The sequence below is a fragment of the Cannabis sativa genome, chromosome 3 (assembly GCF_029168945.1).
Source record: "Cannabis sativa cultivar Pink pepper isolate KNU-18-1 chromosome 3, ASM2916894v1, whole genome shotgun sequence".
NCBI lineage: Eukaryota > Viridiplantae > Streptophyta > Magnoliopsida > Rosales > Cannabaceae > Cannabis > Cannabis sativa.
In genome coordinates this window covers 29039258-29062764 of record NC_083603.1, presented here as the reverse complement: position 1 = coordinate 29062764, position 23507 = coordinate 29039258, and the positions used below count along the sequence as shown (strand labels likewise).

Here is a 23507-nt window from a genome sequence, read left to right as displayed (position 1 = left end):
TCACTTAGCTGAAATATCATTTATACAGGGTTAAGTGTTTTAAGGATAAAATACATTGTAGGGTGTTACGGTAATTAAGTCCCTTTACAATGTAAATCATCCATATAGAGGATCATTGATCAAATTAGGGTTATAACAATGGATAACTAATGATGTGTCTATATGGTGGAAGATATAGAGCATTCTATATACTGAGAGTGCAATTCTAAGATCTATGTGTGGATTCAACGAAGAATTAATAAGTCAGTGAATTTAAGTAGTAAATTCTTGATCTGCTTATTGGAAGCTCGGATATATAGACCCATGGTCCCCCCACTAGTTGAGACAATATTACTTGTAAGACTCATTTAATTGATTTTAATTAATCAATTATAATTCTCAAGTTAGACTGTGTCTATTTGAGAATTTATCACTTATTAAGGGCAAAACAGTAAATAGAGATTTTGAAGGGCATATTTATTAATTAGGAAACTTTAATTAGTTTTCTTATTAATAAATAAATGACAATATTTTATTTGATAATTAATTTTAATTATTAAATAATTAGATTTGACATTTATGTGGTTGAACAAAGGAATTGGCAGTTTTTGACAAAACAGGAAACTAGCAATGTAGGAAAAGGAAAGTTAGAAAAGTGGCAGCCACCTTACTTACCTTTTCACATTGATTTTTCGATTTTTTAAATGCGAATTAATTCAACCATAGCCCTACGTGGTCTTCTATAAATAGAAGGTAAAGGCTTCAGTTTTTGTACAACATTTTTGACAGAATTTTCTCATACAAAAACTCTCTCCAAGACGCCACCCTCTCTCTCTATACCTTCTCTGTTTCGAAATCTATGAGTGATAGAGTAGTGCCCACACACATCAAGTAATACCTCAATCATAGTGAGGAAGGCTGAGTAGAATTCATAGACAACAAAGAAGGACATTCGGGCTCAGATCTTGATTATACTCTGCGACAGAAAGGAAAGGGTTAGAGATCTGAGTGGGAGGAGACATATATTCCGCTGCACCCAATGTAAGATTTCTCTTACTTTTATGTGTTTAATTTTCCATCGTTTTAGAAGTTCATATTTAGGTTGTTAAATCAACATACTTGTGAGTAGATCTAAGTTCCTGGTAAAATAACTTCCAACACATATTGTGTAAACTAGAGCAATTCTTCCCACCTGCCTTCTTTGATATAATGATTCATCTCACTGTTCACTTGGTTAGAGAATTACGATTTTGTGGTCCAGTCTACTTCAGATGGATGTATCCATTTGAGAGATATATGAAAATTCTCAAGGGATATGTTAGGAATAGAAGTCGACCTGAAGGGTGCATTGTTGAATGTTATATTGCTGAAGAGGCAGTTGAGTTTTGTTCTGAATACATGTTTTGTGTACAAAGTATTGGGCTTAATGATGAAGTAAAATCAAGTAATATTGGCAATCGGCGAGGTAGTGTTGTATGCACTGTTGGCAAATATGAATTAGATGAAGCACATCGACAAGTGTTGCAAAATACAAATGATATATAACCATATAGTGAGTAAGTGTATCTTTACCCGTATTAATTAATATGCATTTTAATATATTAAGTATTATCTAACAATATACCATATGTGCTTGAAGGGAACATTTCAATTGGATTAAGACAAAGTTTCCGTCTAAGTCAAGAAATAAAAATGGTAGCAAGATGAACATTATCATACTTTTAGTAGTTGGTTTAAAAATAAGGTATTAGATGTGTTATTCACTTTTTTTGTATATTTACTTCGCGTAATGTGTATTTTAATTAGTTTTTGTGTCTTATTAGGTAGTATGTGAATTGAGAAGTACACCTAATAATGTGACCGACATCGTTCGATACCTTTCACGTGGTCCTTGTTTTAATGTCACCAAGTTTTCATCATATACTGTAAATGGCAGAAAGTTCACCACTCAAGAGCGTGATAAAAGCAGAACCACACAAAATAGTGGTATTAGCCTTGTTGCTAGTGCTTTGCAACTGTCGAGTTCAAAGGATCGTAATCCAGTTTAATGTAACATGACTTTCTATGGAGTAGTTAAAGAAATTTGGGAGTTAGATTATATCATTACTCAAGTACCTGTTTTCTTACGTGATTGGGCTAAAAGTGATAGTGCAGTAAAAAATGATAATTTAGGCTACACATTAGTTCATCTAAATCGATTAGGGCACAAAATTGATCGATTTGTTCTAGCATCACAAGCCACACAAGTTTTTTATGTGCCGGATCCTGCAAACGACCAATGGTCTGTCGTGCTTGCAACGCAATCAAGAGACTGGTATGATGAAGATGATAATCTACCTCTTGAAGAACAACATGTCCCGATCACTTTACCAGAAAATGATGATCAACTTGATGATGATAGCATATGTTATCGTGAAGATGGTGAAGGTTTATGGGTTGATTCGTAGGTTTATGTAACATCGAAAATATTTGGACAATTAGTTTCTTTATCTCATTTATTCTTGTTATTCTCAATCAATATGTAATATTTGTTTGTTTTTGTAACAATTTAGTATTTTTGAATTATTGGTGATTATGGCAAACTTATTTTGTATGGTTGCCTATATTATTCTATTCCATGTTATTCTCAATTAATATGTTGTTTTGCATTCACTTATGATGTTATTATACAGATGTCATCTTATGATCCTTTGGATGAAAATTCAAGTGAAGATGAGAATATACAAGAAATTGAAGATGAGAATATAGAGGGAAGTGAAGATGAGAATATAGATATAGATGAACATGAGGACCATGGTAACATACCAACTGGTAGAGGACCATCATGGTTGCTAGGCATTAATAGATGTAGAAGTGAGGGACGTCTAATACCAGTTGAGTATAATGAAAGAGGTCAATTGGTTGGGACGGGTAGGGTGAGCTTTGCATCTATGCTTGGATCTACTGTTCGTAGAATTGTATCAATTCTTCATGAGAATTGGTTTAAGGTCCCAAAAGAAGATAAGACACAAATATGGGAAATAATGAAGGTACATTCACTTCTTCATTGTTTCTTTTTCCAATATTGATAATATTTTTCTATATGTGTTTGACAATTTCTTAATTTCCAGAGTATGTTTAAATTACAACCCCAACATAAAAAGCAATTCTTGCAACAAGCAAGAAAACGATATAAAGATTATAAGACAAATCTTACAAGAGATCATGTGCACAACAAATTGGAGAAAAATCCAGGAGAATTTCCACCAAGAAGACCAAGGGGATATGAGGGTGTCATTACACAAGAGGATTGGGTTAAATTTGTTAATTCAAGATTAACTCCGGAGTGGATAGAATTAAGGGAGAAGATGCAAGCTCTTCGTGCAAAAAATGAATATAACCACAACCTATCAAGAGGAGGATACCAACGTGCTAGAGAGTTGCTTGGGGACAAAGCAGCTAAAATGCATAGAGCTGATTTATGGGCATTAGGTCGAAAAAACAAGAAAGGAGAGTTTGATAGTAATGCATCACAAGTAAAAGAAAGAATTGTAAGTAAAATAAATTTAAACGCATACTATGATATTCATCATTGTCAATTATTTAAATTAATTAAGTTATATGCATCTTATATGGCAGGATCATTACCGACAACTAGAAGTAGAGGGTAAATGGGAAGCTGAAGGTTCTGATGATGTGCTGACTATGGCATTGGGCAATCCTGAGACATGAGGCTATGTTCGTGGGGTGGGTTATGGAGTAACCCCCACTCTTTATTTTCACACTCCACAGCCTACATCCAAAAAAGAGAAAGGCAAAAAGAAAGTTGGACATGATGATTTGGATCGACTAATGCATGAGAAAGAAGAACGAATACGTAATGAGTATGAAGATCGATTTCGTCAATAAGAAGAGCGTATTCGTCAACAAGAAGAGTTGGTGAAATAAATGCTTGAGGCAACAAGATAAAATCCACAGCAACAGAGTTATAGTGGATCTACCTATGTACCTGAGCCACCACAACAACATGTAGAAGATTTCTATGTTCCGATGTCTTCTCTTGTAGAGTATCCACTGTCAACGCCTCAGGTATTAATTCTTCTGCTAAAGTATTCATTTTATTATTATTTCATGATTACTTATATGTCCCTTCTGTATATGTTAATGCTGTAGGAGCGTAAATGTCGGCTAGCACTTGGATCAATTGATCACATTGTTGCATTCGCATTACAAGTGGAGACAGGGGAATCCACTATTCATACATTGCCGCTAGCCGGATTATATTGTCGGGTGATAATCAAACATGCTCTGAATCCAGTGGCTTTAATACCTAAAGCTATCCCCGAAGCAGAAGTTTTTACTATTGTTCAGGCTATTGGTGTGCCTATATCTTGGCCTAAGAACTTGATCATATATGATGATTGGACTGACGAGGTAAACTTATACTTATATTACATTCAATACTTTACTACATATATGTACTAATCAAATAATCTTTGTCGTGCTTTACAGGAACTTTTACTAAGCAACCCAAATCAAACAAAGAAAAGTAAATCAAAACGTTCTATGACACAACCTAAAACTCAAATTCAATCACGATAAAAACGTCCAAAGAAAGGATCTCTTACACAGAATATCCAACCAGAACTTTTACCACACAATTTGAGAGCAATTTATGAAATTGTATCAACACGGCCTAAAGGAGAAGTTGCAGATGTGATAATATCAAACGTTGTATTTCACGAAGATATGACGGGATTTTTCATAGAAAATGATGATATATTTGAGTTTCTTGTAGAGAATAAAATAGGGCAGGGTGTGATTTGCTGCTACTTAAGGTATCATAGATCAAACTTAATCTATTTATGTTTATTTATTTAATTTGACAAATAAAATTAGCTAACTATATTTGAATATTATTTTCTTATGTAGTTATTTATATACTTGGCTTGTCAATAACAATAGACAACACTTGTGGATGTTTGTAAATCCAAATCAAGTTGCAATTTTGACAACAAACCATGACGACCGAGTTAGTTTCTTGGTGGAAATTTTTTTTTCACTTGTCAACCAACAAAAATTCATGGTTGTTCCTTGGAATCATGGGTAAGTTTAATTAATAAGTATATATATATTATGAGCATGATAGTATAATATATGTTCAATATACATAATTTATTTTTCTTATAGGAAGCATTGGGTGTGTGCTATATTGGTACCACAAGCATACCACGTATATTACTTAGACCCTCTTAATGCACCCATAACAAATCGTCCTGTCATTCTAAAAACGATCAAGGAAGCATATGACACATACTTAATGAGAAGGAGCATGGAGATCCCAAAAAATTTAAGTATCAAGGAACTCGTAGTAAGTATATGTAAATTTCAATAATAATTTAAGATTTTAATAAATTATTAATGTATTTATTTATATTATAAATTATTGTAGTGTCCTCATCAACCAAGTAATGTAGAGTGAGGCTATTATGTTATGAGGATGATAAAAGATCTAGTTCAATCGCCTAATCGACGTGATTATATTAAGAAAGAGGTACATAAATATTTATAAAATAATTATGAAATATATATTTATGTTTTATTTATATTTATTATATAATTAATTTATTTCTCTTTTATATTTTGTAGCTAATAGACAAAAAGTCATATCCAAAAGCTATGATTGACGAGATGAGAGAAGAGTAGGCGACAGATATGCTTCCACACTTGCAGAGTCATCGCATTATGGGTCATTAGTTAATTTTTTTAAATAAAATTTATTCATGACAAATATTTAGTTACAATACCAGTTAAAGATATATTCTCTTTTTTTTAATACAATATTTATTAATTTTGTTATGTATATATCTTTATCAAATATAGTTAATTTTTTTTTATATATTTACACTTTTTTTATGTGTATTAATTGAGGTACGTTATTTATAAATAGTTTGTTGGAAAAAAAATATATTATATAATATTATATAAAAATAAAGAAATAAAATTAATTTTGCAGCATTTATTTTAAAAACAAAAAACAAAAAATCTAGTTTCAAGTCCAATTTAGCTCGACTAGAAAGGGGTTTATAGTGTGAGATTGCCTTTCAAGTCCAACATTGTTGGACTAGAAATATTTTTCTAGTCCAAAAATTAAGTTTCATGTTATGGGACTGCTTTTTAAGTCCAATAATGTTGGACTAGAAAAACACCCCTTTTATGTCCCAGGCTATTATGTCCAACACAAAAGGGACTCTAAAACTTTATCTAGTCCAATATTGATGGACTTAAAAGGGGATTTTTCTAGTAGTGAGATGTTATTTGTATGGCGTAAAGTTTGAGTTATACTCAGATCATAAGAACTTTATGTATCTTTTTACTCAAAGGGACTTGAACTTGAGGCAAAGAAGGTGGGTTGAGTATATGGAAGACTATGATTTCACTTTGCAGTATCACCCCGGGAAAACTAATGTAGTAGCTGATGCACTAAGTAGAAAGCCTCATGGTACTTTGGCATGTTTGGCTCTTGAGGACTGGAAAAGTATAATCACAATGGGTGATTATAACTTACAATACTATGAAGGGGAAGAAGTAGCTTGTATCTCTAACTTAGTGGCTACACTAGTACTACATCAACAAGTTAAGCAATGTCAGTGGCAAGATGAAAAGCTAATAGTGAAGGGTATCTATACCATATGGGAAGGCTAGTTATTGCAGATATCCCTGATCTTAGGGAGACCATTTTGATTGAGGCCCATAGATCCAAATTTGTTGTACATCCTGGAAGTATGAAGATGTACGAAGATTTAAAGAGACAATATTGGTGGGAAGGTATGAAAAGAGATGTGACCAGCTTTGTAGCTAAGTGTATAGTATGTCAGCAAGTAAAGGCTGAGCATCAGAGACCCTCAGGTTTACTTCAACCTTTGCCTATACCAGAATGGAAGTGGGACAAGATTACAATGGACTTTGTTACTGGGTTTCCATTGACACCTTTGAAGCATGACGCTGTTTGGGTGATTGTTGATCGTTTAACTAAGTCTGCTCATTTTATTCCAATCAGGAAGGATTACAAGCTTACCAAGCTAGCTCGACTTTATGTAGACAATATAGTTCGACTACATGGAATGCCTTCAAGCATTGTTTTTGATAGAGATCCTCGAATTACATCAAGATTTTGGAAGGCCTTGCAACAAGCCTTAGGGACTGAACTTCACTTGAGTTTTGCCCACCATCCACAGACAGATGGACAGTCTGAGAGGACCATACAGACTTTGGAAGACATGCTTCTCTCTTGTGTTTTGGATTTTGGAGGTAGTTGGGGAGAACACTTGTCACTGGTGGAATTCACATACAACAACAGCTACCAAGCCAGTATAGGCATGGCTCATTATGAGGCCTTATATGGGAGACCATGCAGATCGCCATTGTGTTGGGCAGAACCAGATGAGCATGTTACTATTGGGCCCCAGATTATCACTAGTACCACTGAAAAGATTAAGGGAATCAAAGAAAGACTTAAGGTTGTTCAGAGTCATCAGAAAAGCTATGCCGATCTCCATCGACGGGAAGTTGAGTTTAATGTTGGTGATTATGTCTTCTTGAAAGTTACTCCTATGCGTGGCGTAACGAGATTTGGAGTGAAGGGTAAGATAGCCCCAAGGGATATTGGACCTTTTGAGGTTATCGAGAGGATTGGGGAGGTCGGTTACCGATTAAACTTACCAGGACAGTTGGGACATGTTCATGATGTGTTCCATGTGTCTATGTTGAGAAAGTATACTCCAGATCCGTCACATGTTATTGAGTATGAGGCTATCCATCTTCAGGAAGATGTTGACTTATGAAGAACGATCTGTAAAAATCTTGGCGAGAGAGCTAAGTGTAAAGGAACAGAGAGATTCTAGTAGTCAAGGTCTTATGGAAGAACCACAGAGAGCACGAGGCTACTTGGGAGTTAGAGTCCGAGATGTATATGAAGTATCCTCACTTGTTTAATTTTCAACTTGAGGTTGTACTTTGAAATTTCGGGACGAAATTTCTTTAAGGAGGGGAGAATCTGATATCTCGGTTTGACCGAGTCAAAAAGATCATATATATATTATATATATATGTAAAAAAAAAAAAGCAAACAGTCAGGACCTTTTCCCTCACTCACCTGTCCTCTTCTTCACTCAATCTCTTTTTCTCTCTCTTTAAACTCAAACACAAAACAAGAAAACCCACAAACCACCATCACCACCACACTCCGACGACCCACATCCGACCACCGCCCGGCCCCACGCGCTGGACAAATCAGAAGCCCAAGTGTCGGCGACCTCACCCCCAAGCGGTGCCGCTCCTTTCGCCGTCGTTAGCTCGGGATAGCAAGTCAAAGTTGATGGAAATTATTTTACCAGGATCTTAGATCTACTCACAAGTATGTTTATTAACATCCTAAATAAGAACTTTCTAAAACGATAAATTAAACACATATAAAGTTTAAGAAACCTTACATTGGGTGCAGCGGAATATAATGACTCCTTCCCTTCAGATATCTAGCCCTTGATTCCTTTCTGTAGCAGAGCATTATCAATATCTGAACCTGGATCTCTTTCTCTGAATCCTTGATGCTGAATCTCCTTTGCTGATGATCTTTCTTCACGATCTTCCTCACTATGATTGAGGTATTGCTTGATGTATGTGGGCACTACTCTAATCACTAAGGTAGGTCTAAATTATCAAGGAAGAAGAGAGAGTGAGGGTGGCGGCCAAGGTAGAGAGAGAGGCTCAGGTTTTCTGAATCAGAAAGTGTAATTTTCCTGAAGCCTTCACTATCTATTTATAGCATTCCACTAGGGTTAGATTTGAATTATATGGCATTAAAATAATGAAAAAATCAACTTAAAATACCTACAAAGGTGGCCGACCATGCACTTAGTGGATTGGGCCTTGCTTTTTGCAATTTTGCAATTTTAACACCTTTTGTATCTGATTTTCTCAAAAATGCCAATTTCCTAATTCAACCATTTAAATGCCAATTCTAACTATTTAATAACTATAAATAATTATTAAATAATATTGTCATTTATCATATTTATTAATTGAACCATAAAAAGTATCATAATTAACAAATATGCCCCTATAAACTCTTTCTTTACAATTTCGCCCTTACTTAGTGAAAATTTCACAAATAGACATAGTCTAACTTGAGAATTATAATTGATTAATCAAAACCAATTACATGAGTCTCACAAGCAATATTATCTCAACTAGTGGGGGGACCATGGGTCTATATAATCGAGCTTCCAATAAGTAGATCAAGAATTTAGCACTAAAATTCACTAACTTATTAATTCTTCGTTGAATCCACGCATAGAACTTAGAATTGCACTCTCAGTATATAGAATGCTCTAAATGTTCCACCATATAGACACATCATTAGTTATCCATTGTTATAATGCTAATGTGATCAATGATCCTCTATATGAATGATCTACACTGTAAAGGGATTAAATTACCGTTACACCCTACAATGTATTTATTCCTTAAAACACTTGACCCCGTATAAATGATATTTCAGCTTATGTGAAATGAGATCTCCACCATTTATTTTTGTTTGGTCAAGCTCGAAGGAGATCATCCTTTGCTTACTATTCGCCAAATAGAAGCTATAGATTCCATGTTTATGCTAGCGCTCCCACTCAATTGCACTACCGTGTTCCCAAAATGTACGTATCACCCTGACCTAAAAGTAGGCTTAACTAACAAATCAAAGAACACGAATAGCCTTTCAAGATTGAGCCTAATCATAACAGGATTAAGATCATTTGATCTAGGATCAACTTGGCGATATTGACTTGAATAGATTCTACAGTAAGTTTAATTAAATCTAAGTCAAAGTTCAATATCGCTCCCTTCCGATGCATACTCCATGCATCCAACCTGAGCTTTACTTTAACCAATGTTCTGGAAAGAACATAGTATTTCTCCAAATACAAGTAAACTCTTGTTGTAGATTATCACATCAGTAAAACCCTGTGTCTGATAAATCTAGGAAACTTTATTCACATAGTCATGTTTACTTTCCAATGTGTTGACGGCACAATAAACAGGATCAAGTATGTGAAAAGGATTTCAGATGAATTTATACATTATATACATATAATCATGAAATAAATCATGTGAACCATGCAACATTAAATGTTATTTCTGATCTATAGTAATAAGTAAATCTGATTATATTGAAATGAGTTTTATTTAGGGCATAAAACCCAACAAAAGTTTGGGGTTTCAAACTTTGAAAGGATTTTTTGGTCACCTCCGACGTCCGTTTACGTTTTCACCACTAAACTCAGTTCGTCGAGGAGAACAACCTACACTAAACTATATTTCCCTGTTCGCTACTTTTTCCGGTGACATTTTTGTAGCTCCGCCCCTTTTCGGCGACTTTCTGGCGACATCGTGTACCGTTTTGACAAATGGTTGGCATAGGTGTGATCTACTCGTCAAGGTGGTCGTTTTGATATACACTACCCCTATTTTCGGTGACGTTTCCAGTACACCAATTTTTACCGCCACCGATTGTAAATGTGCACCGCTTAGGTGAGGTTTCGGAACTCCAAATTTTAAATATAGTCATGTTATATGTCGTTGGACTCGGTTTTGAATGTAGAATGCGATGATGATAATTATTTAACCATTTGATGGTATAGGTGAGAGTAATATGTAAGATTGGACTAAACAATTGGAGCTCGGGACTTGAGAGCTTAAGATTGTCTTTTGGATAAAGTTTAACGACTTGGGACAGGTAGGGACTCAACTTGATTATTGGACTTGATTTTTATGTGTTGTATAACATTGGACATATTCCAATTTTTATGATTTACAAATTGTTTGAAAAATTAAAAACTTAATCTGCATATTTTCCTGGACTGTTTTGGGGCACTGAGTGCCAAATATATTTTTTTTGTGTGCAAATATTTATGCAGGTTATGATTTTTAGATTTATTCAAAATACAGCTGTTATGCTGCCGAATTTTCTAGAAAATAAAAAGGAATGTGTTCTTTGTTTGGATTATTATTTGTCTGGTTTGGTTATACTGATGAGAGCCATGTTGATCATGTTTGGTGCATATTGTTGTTTCACGACCTAGTCTCTGTGTCATCATAGGTAGATCAGGTGTGCACTCACCTGTAGGTGAAAGACCTAGAATCTGTACAGGGAGTGAGCTAAATCTGAGCCCTGGTATTTATAGTGGATATCAGATGCGACTACCCGGTTTTGGATGTCGTTTTCTATGATTGGTATTGAGAGATAGGGGTCTAGTGGACGGAGTGATATGCATTTGACGTTTGATTTGTGATTATTTGTGGTCTCTCTACTTTATTTATATATATTGATACTATTGATGAGATATTTTAATTTTACAAAGCTAACCATGCAGGAATTTTATTAAACCAAGGGTCCTTTGAAATTAGTTATTTTCTTACTGGACTTTATAAGCTCACCCCCTATTTTCTCCCATTCCACGAACTCAGTTTGATGCTAGTAGATGAGGATGGTACCGTTGGGAAAGGAAGTCGTTATTAGTTTAGTCTTATTTTACTCTTTAACCATCTAATGAAACTGATTTTATATTTAAGCTGAAATGGATGGTCTGGATGACTTAATTTAGCTATGTACTAGTTAGAAATGAGGAATGATGGATGCTAGTTATTATTTTGGTATTTTATTGACTTATTTAATCTATTTATTTTGTGATTACATAACTGTGGGCATATTATTGTTCTTTTATATAGATGAGTGGTCCTGATTTTGTTACTAATATTTTCTTATTAATATAGGAGTTAATCCATTACTTTTAAATTAGTATTTTGTGATATAAATAAAAGGATCATTTATAAGCTTTATCTTCCTACAAGGGTCAAAGTGTGACCTTTGACCACCGAAGCTATGGATATTACATATCTGCCACGGCCTAAGACTCGGGTCGTGACAAAACGTGGGGTAAAGTTCCAAACCATAGAGTTAGTTATTCTACAATTAGTCAACAACAAAAAGAGCAAATAGAGTTTATGGCATGAAAGCGAAATTTAATGCACATATTTATTAGCAATCATCTAAAAGCAAAAAATAAATGATTACTCACTCATTTGAAGCTTTTTTTATTTGCTCATATGATATCGTGAGAGGTTTTCCAACAAAGTTCTTCAAATATTTAAGGGAAAACTTAGAAATTTTTGCTCTAGTTCTTTCAAGGTGAAAATGGCTAAAAGAATTATCAAAAGCTTTAATCTCCTTTTATAGGAAACTAAGAAAGGAAGATAAATCACTTTTAAATTCAAATATTTGGGTTTTCCCCCAAAAGTGAACGTTAGTACTCATTACAAGGAGTACAACCATCACACATGCATTGTCACTCAATCGTCAATGCGTAGTTAGAGGTACATCTTTTAAGAGGTGTTTAATGTTCAAACACTGAAGAGACCCTTAGTCGAAGTCACGTCGGATCAACCTCAATTGTCGAAGACATGCGTCACACATCCAGACAAGACTCATGAGCGAGTAAAGTCCACGTGCGACAAAGAAGGTCCCATGCAGACTTGGACAATAAATGTTATCCTATTTTTTGCCCTTTGACGTGACAATGAGCTAAATGACACGTGTCTTATATTTTCTTACCTGGGTGGAACGAAGTACTCCTAGCAGTCCCCAAAGGTTGATACGGGGTGGTAAAACAAATACTAATTTAAGAAAAAATCAAATTAAAAAATTAACATGCAATCAATATACACATACATATATGCACACACATACACATACACACAAATATACATATACATACATATAGATATATATATATACATACATATACATATACAAATTCATATACATATATACATACATAAGTTTATACATACATATATACACATATATACATCTATATATAAAGAAACAGATTTAAAATAAAAAATGTTAAAATTTTATGTTTGATTTATATACGTACATATGTGCACATATATATCCAAAATTATATTTATATTCATATCAAAATACAAATATTGATATAATAAAAAAAAATATTTGAAATCTAGTGGTGGACGGTGGTGGATGGTAGTGGTGCAATTTGAATGAAAATAGAGACAGAAAGAATTTGTGTGGGAGAGAGAGAGAAGGGTGTGATGGTGGTGGTGGTGCGGTGGTGTTGGACAAAAATTTACAGAAGAAGAAGAAGAAGAAGAAGAATGGAGAAGAAGATATGGCGAGGGGGAACTTCGACCCCTGTTATATATAGTTTTCCAGCGCATTTTGTTGCACCGGCAAAAGCCTATATTTGCGCCGGCTAAAGGTTCAAACTTACCCTAAATTGAAATGCAGTATTTTAGAATAATTTTGCCGGCACAATTATGCGCCGAAAAATGTATTCTCACCTACCACATTTTTCATGCGAGAATTTTCTCACTATTTTTTTTCGGACCTTTTTATCGGTGCATAATTGCACCGGAAAAAGTAAAATTTCCCCCTAAATGCCAAAATATTTTTTTTCTGTAGACTTTTGCCGGCGCAAATATGCGGCAACAAAAGTTTTCCTCGTAGACATTTACTTACACGGTAAAACTCCTCCCAAAATATTTTGGACCTTTTGCTAGCCCATAATTGTGCCGACAAAAGGTTCATGAACCATTGGGAATTGTTCGCGTCATGAGGTGGTTCATTTCACGACTTTTGTCGGTCCAATTGATGATTTGCGCCGGTATATGTCATTTTATCGGTGCAATATACTACGCTGCTAAAAACGTTGGATGAAAAATGTCATTCTTAGGTAAGCCACTTTATGCCGGCAACTTTTACCGGCGCATTTGGTCAATTTCACCAACAAAAGTAATATTTCTTGTAGTGGGTCCACATAATTTTAATTATTTTAAAGATTATAAAAATAATTAAAACTCTGAAATTTAAATAGTCTCCTTAACAATAATTTTTATAATATTTAAAAGAAATAAAATGATGTAGATTAATAAAAGGAGAATTACCTTATATATTATTTTTTTTTAACTTTTTTTTTTTTCAAATTTACGGTTTAAGTTTCTAAAGTGGTTGCAGCGCTAATTACAATAGGGGTTTCTATACGATTTTTTGTTGCGATTTAGGTTGCAGCGGTAGTTGCAATGAATTTCTATATAAAATTCTGTAAAAATACAACAACAAAAAAAAAATTATTTTGAAGTGTAAAAAAAAAACCCATAAAATATGACACGTGTAGATGTGGTAGTTCATCTTGACATTTAACAGCTCCTAATTAACTCACGTAACCTTAAAAACCCAAAGTTTGACAGATTTTGCTTTCCAAAATTAGTTTGAAGAGTGTAGCGTACCAATTACTAGAGTTAGATAGTTTTACCGTAAATTATATATCCTAAATAGTATTGTATATATGTAAAACATACAATACATTTGTTGGCTGGTATAGATCGACTGCCTGTTAATTATGAACAAAAACGCAAGACATCACATTCAAGTCCAATCTATGTTAGTAGGATGCCTTTATTAATAAATCATTATCGCCAGTTTACTAATTAATAAGACATTTTAATTAATAAGTTAAACTCATGAATCAAGCATTTTTGGAAGCTTAACTTTTGTCCAGTTATACAAAGATTCTTTATAATTAGAATACTTTTAAACTAGTCTTAATCAGAATTTAGAGGTACAAACGTTTGAAAAATCTATTTATCAATATCAGCCCAAAAAATTAATAAAAGATTGATATAAAGTTTCCTCATCATAATTTTCTCAAACCTTCATTTCATTATAGCTATAGCTGTCTAGTATTGGTAAGTGTGGTAATCAAGAGTCCAATCAAGATGTTTTATGTTTATTTGTGTTTTTGAATATATTTATATAATTTATACCTACACAAGAATATGTTCTTTCACATTGTCAACAGTCATAATTTGTTACAGCAAGTAAATCTTAGCAAAATTAAGGAGATCAATATTATGACTATCATATCCCTTGTATTAATATAATCCATATGTAAAAATCCCTCACATTTAACAGTGTACAAGTATGACTTTCTACTACATGTGCTTAATCAGACACATATATATAATTAATATCTATATGGGAACTTAAAAGTTTGATAACTTTGATTGGAACTAATTATAGAATAAGTACTTTGATTGGAACTAATTAGAACAAAATAATTTTTCTTCTAATATTTTTTCTTTCTTTCATGGAAAGTGGGGAGTTTTGAAAAAAAAAATTGGAGAGATCTACATTTGAAGCATCTTCATTATGTGTTGTATGGCAATAAAGGGTAACATCCAAAAGTGAAGTCAAAGGGGCCAAGAGGCTGAGTGGAAGCAAGCCAATCCTCCATATCCTTCTCTTATCAATCTTTCCATCTCTTTTGCCTCATTTGCTGCTTTTGCTCTCTGTTACATACCAAAACATTTAAAAACATTACCTATATATTATATACACTCACCCACATGTAGTTATCTTTTTCTTTCAAGACAAAAACCCTTATTGCATGTAGTAACTTCAGCTTTTACAAATTATATAAATATATATATATATATATATATATATATATATGTATTCAGAGGGAAGAGAACAAATACTCCATACAAAACTACAAATTTCTGCATGTGTTAAAAAAATGTATATTTGCATGTTCCAAGAACATATTAAGAGAATATTATAGGATTAAATGTCAAAGTATTTTATTAAAGTTATTATAGTATAATGGAATCAACTAATTAATTAATTTGCAATGATTAACTAATCTATTTTTCAAAGATGGATTCTGAAAAGAAAAAAAGTAAGAAAAAAAGATAAAATATTTGGTATGAAAAAGAAAATTTTATTGAAAAACACCTTGATTCAACAAAATTTTTCCTTCACTAAACATCAAAAATTAATTTTCTTTTTATTCTTCACACTTTCTTTCCCCATATTTTCTTTACTTTTTTCATTTTTAAACCTAATTTAATATCCAAACATAGCCTATATAATCCCTAATTAAATTTATTATAAAATTAATAATTACCTGCATCTTTTCCACGGCATCAGTCTCGGAATTGAAGTCATAAAAAGTGCTAGCCGCAGTCAATTTCATCGAGAGAAACTGAAACCAAAAAAAAAAGGTATATTTATATATATATTATATAATCTTATTCTTAAAAAGAAAAAGATAATTAAAAATGATTACAATTAATTCCATTGAAAAAAAAAATATATTAAAATAAATTACTAACCTCCACCTGATTCTGCAAGGACTGGACATAATTAATTATCTCATCCAACATCACTGCCATACCCATAGTCTGCAATTTCATAAATATGTTACTAAAATTAATTATGATTTCACATAAACATAATAACATATAAAATAAAAATTAAAATATTGATATTTAATTAATTTACCTTATAGCATCCTGGCACAATGTCTTGCAAACATCTGAGTCTTTCATTAATTTTTCCTCTTCTAACCTGAGATGTAGTACACAAAAAATCAATAAGTTAGAATTCATAATCAAATGTGTACGTTTACTGGCTTATAGAAGAAAATAATTAATTATTATAATAATTATACCCTTTCTGCTAGACTGTGACTATCAGTGGCTTGGCCTCTCCTGGCTCTAACATGAACAACCTCCTTTAGTTTCTCTTCTACTTTTACTGTATTGTTTTTCACTCTCTTCCCTTTTCCAGAACCCTGCAACCAATTAAGAAGATTAAAAGTTGAAACGTAAAAATAAAATTGTAACACTAATTTACATATATAGAATAGTATCGATATAGATATATAAATAAAGTGGTTACATTTTTCTTCTCAACACCAACAACTTGAGAGACTGGAGGAGAAGAGTTGCCTGAGCTGCACTCAGAGGCATCCAAATTGGTCATGAGTGCCTTTCTCTTTCTGCATTCATGAGATATCTCATTTGTATTCTCACTAACAGTTGGCTGATGATGATGATGATTAGTAGTTGTAGGATGTGCGAAGCTGAGATGGTGGTTTGTGTAATTGAAATTATTTCCAGGAAAATTATTTTCCGCTATGATTCCGGGAAACTCAGCAGCTGGATTGCCAAAAAAATTATCACTAGAGAAAGGAACATTAAAGCTTTGGAAATTCATCAACAAGTTTGAATTATCCGATGTGTGTGGATTCATCACTCCAAACTGAGTTATCTCTTCCATGTTGATGTTTGGATCAACTTCTAAGACTGAAAATGATGGTTTAAAGCTTCTTAAATGAGCTGCAAATTCAGCCATAGTACTTATGCTACAAGTAGAAGGGGTTTTGGTCAATTAGCTGGTTTTTCTATTTTTCTATATATTTTATTTAATTATACATTTATATATATTATATTTCTTTCAAAGGATAATGTGGGTGTGGAGGTGATATATATAGTGTGGGCTTCGGTGTGTGTTATTATTGTGATTATTATAAGTTTTCAACTTTTGGGGATGGAAACAATGCAGAATGGAGAAGGTGCATAAGTTGGATGTGGCCACGTGGCAAATCAAGTTTCTCTGGTTCTGTTCCCTGAATGGGGCCCATCTCAGGAGATATATCCAATAACAATATGGGCCCATGATTGGGTTTAGGCAGAGTTAAAATGTTTTGAAAGGCCATTGGTTTTTGGGAGCTCCTCTGATTGATGGGTATGTAAATTGGGAGATAGAAAGCGACGCCACTTCCGGTGCAAGCGTTATCAGCAGCTGGTAGCCAATCCGTTTCACAATCAGACACTCATGTTTTCACTTTTTTTAATAATTAATAAAAATAATAATATATAACAAAATTTAATTACATTTACACTCGATAAATTCTTACAAGAAAAGTTTGTACTTCTACCCTATCCATCAAGTGGTGTAAATACCCGTTAAATTTTTTTACAAGATACGAAATTGGTACGAGCACAATTAGACACAAAAAAAATATGAGTTTTGATACGATATAATATGATGCTACACATTGGCACCACACGTCATAAAAAAATATGTGCTTAAGCACGACATGACATGCACGAATGAGACGACACGTAAACATAAATAGACTAAATCAAAAAACACGACACGAAAGAAGCCTAAATAGCACAGCACAAAACATTAAAAAACCATATAAAATTAATAATAAAAATAATAGATAATTATTTATCAATTATAAATAAGTTAATAAAATAATATATATGAAACTTAAATAAAATAATGATATTATAATTTTATAATTAAAACGTTGAAGCAAAAATTTAGATACAGATATCTAGTCACAATCCATCGTTAGATTGACGAGAATGTAATGAGAGTTAAGAAGTAAGAGAGACACAATAAATTTGTAGTAATTCACTCACTATAACACGACGGTAATAGAGTTGCGTCTACTTCGAGTTTATTGCTCATGATAATTACAAAGGATTGGATAAGTGTGGGGCTCAAAATTCTAAAGAGAGAAAATCGAGAGAGATACTTTGACCTTTTATGGACTTAGAAGAATGTGAAAAATAAGCTAGAAGAGCTCTAATTTTATAGGAAAGGAGATCCTACTAAAATAATAAATACAAAATACAAAAATATGAAAAGAAATTATGTAGGGCTGATCTTTGCCATTGATGATGATTCATGATGATCCAATGGAGAAAATTGACCATTGGTGAAAATTTTCAATTTTCGAACATTGAATCTCATCCACCGGGATTTTCGGGTTATGTGTTGGAAAAATCAAAACTTTGTTGAGGATAAATTTTGATCCCAAAATATTTGGAATTGCAATGTGGGTGTAAGACATGACTTGATAGATCACTGAAATAGCTTCAAAATGAAAGGTAAATTGCACCAGTAAGATCAATATTGAGTGAATTATGTCTGTTTTACTAAACGTTGTACAGCACCCTACGTCCAGGTTGATAAACCCAGCACCCAAGTTGTAATGACCGCTTTAGTAATTTGGATTAGTAAAGGCAATTAGCACTAATTTTTATTATTTTATTATTATTTGTGAATTTATTTAATTGTGGACCCCAATATTTAGAAATAAATATTAGAGTTATAATTTCTCAATTCCGGTCTAGGGGTATTATTTAGCTTATATGTAAAATATGTTATTTTTGTAATTTTTGTTCGGCGACAACGGAAAATGCGATGGATGGCTAGTTTGATCACATGGGTAAGTTTAGAACCTTATTTCTTAGTGGGAAATATTTTAGAGAAAATAAATTATTGAGTTTGAACGGGGTTATGGAATTTGACCATTTTACCCCTAGCTTTTGAAAGCACCTAAGTTATTAACCTAAAGGGCAAATTGGTAATTTGTTTGGGAATGGGTGGCTGCCTAGGGGTGTGGCACGTGGCCACTTGTTTTCAGCCAAGGGAAAATGATTTTTTTTTTCCCAATTTGAATTATCCCATTTAGTTAATTAAAAGAGAAAATTCAAAGAAAAGTCAAAAAAATAGAACTCCTTCTCTCTTTCTTCTCTTTCGGCTGGGGCTAGAACCAGGGGGAAACTCATCCTCAAGCTGGAATTTGCTGAATTTTTAGCAAGGTTGTTGGGAACTTTAAGCAAGGTAAACCCTAGACACTCTCTAAGTTATGTGTTTCTCTAGTTTTAATTGGTTTGATTATGTAATTTTGAAAGATAGGGGCTGTTAGGGTTTAAAGTTTGTGTAATCTCATTTCTAGGTTGATTTTAAGTTGATTCTAAGTACTGGATATTAGTTTTGTTGAGTTGTGATGGAATTGCATAAGTTTGTTCTTTGAAACTTAAGCTTTGATCTTTAATGGCATGTTTGGATTCAATGAGTTTTTCTGGGATTTTCTTGTTGGAATATATTGTGTATACCCTATTTAGGTGTTCTGTAAGGTATGGTGGAAATTGGGGTCAAATTGGTGAAGTTTCGAAGTTTGGGGTTTTTCTGCAGGGAAAACCGGTTTACCGGTTCTGCAGAACCGTTAACCGATTTTCTGGCAGCCGGAAACCGGTACGGCTTTGGGATTTCGGTCACGGTTTTGCAGGGTTCCCGAAAAACCAGTTTTTCAACTCCCGTCCATTTCAGTGCCATAGTTGGGTGTTTCTCTATTTCCTAAGTTAATGTAATCCCTAGTGAGTATAGCAAAGCCTTAAGTTGTGGACTCGGGTTTCCCGATTTAGGGTTTTGAACGCGTGATTTACCCGGTTTCAATATGTGATTAGGGCATCCATTCAGCACGGGACTTTCCGTTCGTGTCGACCAACTCATTTGAATGCGGAAAACAGTAAGAGCGAATATAACGTGTGATATAAATATCTGGGTGTATGTATATGTATGATATATATATGCATGCTGTGTGTATCCTTGTATGTGTTTGGGTGATATCATAGCGACACAACCATTGTGTCGGTTCAGCAGTACAGGCATCGTACTGGTTAAGAGTGTTATTCACCCTGGAAAGTATGTTTTGGTACTATCATAGCGACACAACCATTGTGTCGGTTCGGCGATACGAGGCATCGTCTTGGTTAAGAGTGATATCATGGCCAATCATACTTTTGGATGCTATTGATGCTATCATAGCGGCACGAACATAGTGCGGCCCTACAAAGACGATTATAGTGCTAGTAGGAGTGATATCATGGTCAGTAGCACAAGCAGTTAGAACGTTCTTACTCATCTGTTAAGCTCTGTAAATAGGTGTATGGGCGCCTATTTACAGGTCAGAAATTATATGATATGTTATATGCATTTCTTACTGAGTCTGTCGACTCACAGTTTCTACTTTCATGTGTAGGTAAAGGAAAGGCGAAGGCCGAACAGAGTGAACACGAGCTCGGGTGAGATTGTACATGTCGAAAGCGGCGCGACTGGAGTGTTCGGTCTCGGGACATCTGGGGATTTGTATTTTGGTAGTCGCTGTGCGACCTGTAATAAATGTATATTTTGAAAAGTTAATTTTACAAAGTTTGAAAACGGGATCCCGATATATGTAAATATTTTATAATATTATAAAGTTTAATAATTAATATAAAAGTTTTAAATTGACACGTTTTTCGAGAAAATTCTTTGATTAGCAAAGATTGCACAATAATTAAAAAAGCACTGTAGCGTGCCTTAGCATTAGGGCGTTACAATTTTGGTATCAGAGCCGCCAGGTTTGTCTACCGAAGCTTGCTAAGACATGTACAATCTTCATCAGAGAAAGCTCGGTTCACGGTTCAGTAAGCCCGTACTTGTTTAGTATTTTAAATGATTATGAATGTGAAAGCGTGTTAGGAAGCATATTAGATTGTAATTATTTATGTTAAGTGCATTGCCTTAAAATCTGTAAGTGCGGTAGTAAGTATGTAAATAGGCCGTTGCCTGACCAGACTGACTTACTAACTGACAGGTTAGTCTTATAGAATGGACACCTGGTGTATTATGGAGAGTCAAAATAAAGTGGCCAGGGCTAGTAACGGTTGGAGAGAATGGAGTCCAAGTTGTCCCCGTAACCAAGGTGAGAGCCCTTGGAGGGCTTCCGACGGGAGTGATGGTTATCCGTCACAGGCTCCGTTGGATTTAGAGCAAAGGTTTGCAAAAATGGAAGTTGTGGTTCAACGACATGAAGAAGAGATTCAGAGGTTGAAACAGCAAAGGTCTCCTGTAGTATCTTTACCGCATATGCCAATCATTTTTGATTCGGTATTACCAGCAAAGTATGGAATGGCTGGTAATCAAGTGGAACCATTGCATGGAAAGATTTGGATCCAAGGACCTTCAGACTTTCAGGGAGGTTCAAATAAGAAGAATGCTTCTTGGGCTGAAAGCCCTGAGGAAATTATTATGAGACCTCAGGAGATTATGGTAGAGGGTCAGAATATTACTTGCCTGAATTCAAATTATGGTGAAAGTGGCAGGAGCTCCATGATTGAGCAAAAGAGGAAACCTACGTCATCAGTGGTGGGTTTAAGACAGAACAAGCGGTTCCGAAGGTTTCAAGGCAAGGGAGGACGTCAGGGTTATTCTTACCCTGAGTGCCCACGTTGCATGAAACACCATCCCGGAGAATACAACCGAAAGGTATGTTTTCAATGTGGCAAGGTTGGGCATTTTAAGAAAGATTGCCCACAGGTGGAGAAGGAAGCGGTATTTGTTCCTACTCCAGTGTATGCTAATGCTCAAGCTGATGATGCGGCAAGCCCTTCTGTAGTGGCAGGTTAGCTCCCTGTAAACGACTTCTTTTATATCGTGTTGTTTGATTCGGGAGTTGCACGTTCATATGTAGCTATGAGAATAATTCATTTTTGGGTAGGCCTTGGGATATTTTAGAAAGAGGGTTTGGAACCCTAGTGCCTAGTGGGGAGTTGGTGGTCTCTAATAGGCGTATTAGGTCTATGCCAATTAGGATCGAAGATAGGGAGTTGAGCGTTGATCGTATAGAACTGGAACTAACTGAGTTTGACATCATACTGGGAATGGATTTTTTTATCCAAATATTTGGCTAATATAGATTGTAAGCGGAAAATGGTGACTTTTCAGCCAGAAGGTGAAGATCCATTTGTTTATGTTGGGTCAGTTCAGGGGTCTCGGATCCCGGTTATTTCTGTATTAAGGGCTAGGGATTTACTATGCAATGGCTGTGTAGGATTTCTAGCGGTGGTTTTTGACTCCAGCAGACCTGAAACATTTGGGCCTGGGGAAGTCAGGGTGGTGAAAGATTTTCTTGATGTGTTTCCCGAGGAGTTACCGGGATTGCCGCCGCAGCGAGAGATTGACTTTGTAATTGATTTGGCACCTGGAGTCGAACCTGTTTTTAAAGCTCCATATAGGATGGCTCCAGCGAAACTCAAGGAGCTTAAGTTGCAACTTCAGGGGATGCTTGACATTGGGTTTATTCGACCCAGTGTGTCGCCCTGGGGAGCTCCGGTTCTTTTTGAGAAAAAGAAAGATGGTTCCCTCAGAATGTGTATCGATTATCGGGAACTAAACAAGCTGACGATTAAGAACAAGTACCCGTTGCCTAGGATCGATGATCTGTTCGATCAGCTTCAGGGAAAGACAGTGTTTTCAAAAATTGATTTACGGTCTGGTTATCATCAACTCAGAATTTGGGAGGAGGACATATCGAAGACTGCTTTTAAAACCAGATATGGGCACTATGAGTTCCGGTAATGTCATTCGGATCGACTAATGCTCCTGCTACCTTTATGGATCTTATGAATAGGGTATTCAAGGATTTCCTCGATAACTGCGTTATAGTGTTTATCGATGACATTCTTGTATACTCTCAGTCAGAAGAGAAGCACGAGCATCATCTTCGAATGGTATTGCGGCGACTTAGGGATCACAAGTTATATGCAAAGTTCAAAAGTGCGAATTCTGGTTGTCTGAGGTGTCTTTTCTGGGTCATATTGTTGGGAAGAATGGAATTATGGTTGATCCAAACAAGGTGGAATCAGTGAAGAATTGGCCGAGGCCCAAGTCTGTGACGGAAATTCGAAGTTTTCTCGGGTTAGCAGGGTATTATCGACGTTTCGTCGAAGGATTTTCTAAACTTTCTATGCCCCTAACCGAATGGACTAAGAAAAATCAGAGATTTCTG

The 23507-nt window shown here is 34.6% G+C and overlaps 1 protein-coding gene across 1 annotated transcript; it reads right to left on the bottom strand.

Moving 5' to 3' along the window:
* Nucleotides 1-15098: 15098 nt before the first annotated feature.
* On the bottom strand, nt 15099-17358 carry LOC115708719 (transcription factor BEE 3). The gene is made up of 6 exons (XM_061111818.1): nt 16769-17358; nt 16539-16661; nt 16370-16435; nt 16201-16269; nt 15993-16070; nt 15099-15375 (listed from the first exon to the last, which is right to left on the bottom strand). Exons 1-6 carry the CDS (start codon nt 17222-17224, stop codon nt 15277-15279), a joined length of 891 nt encoding a protein of 296 aa, XP_060967801.1. The 5' UTR covers nt 17225-17358; the 3' UTR covers nt 15099-15276.
* Between the last annotated feature and the right edge of the window lie 6149 nt (nt 17359-23507).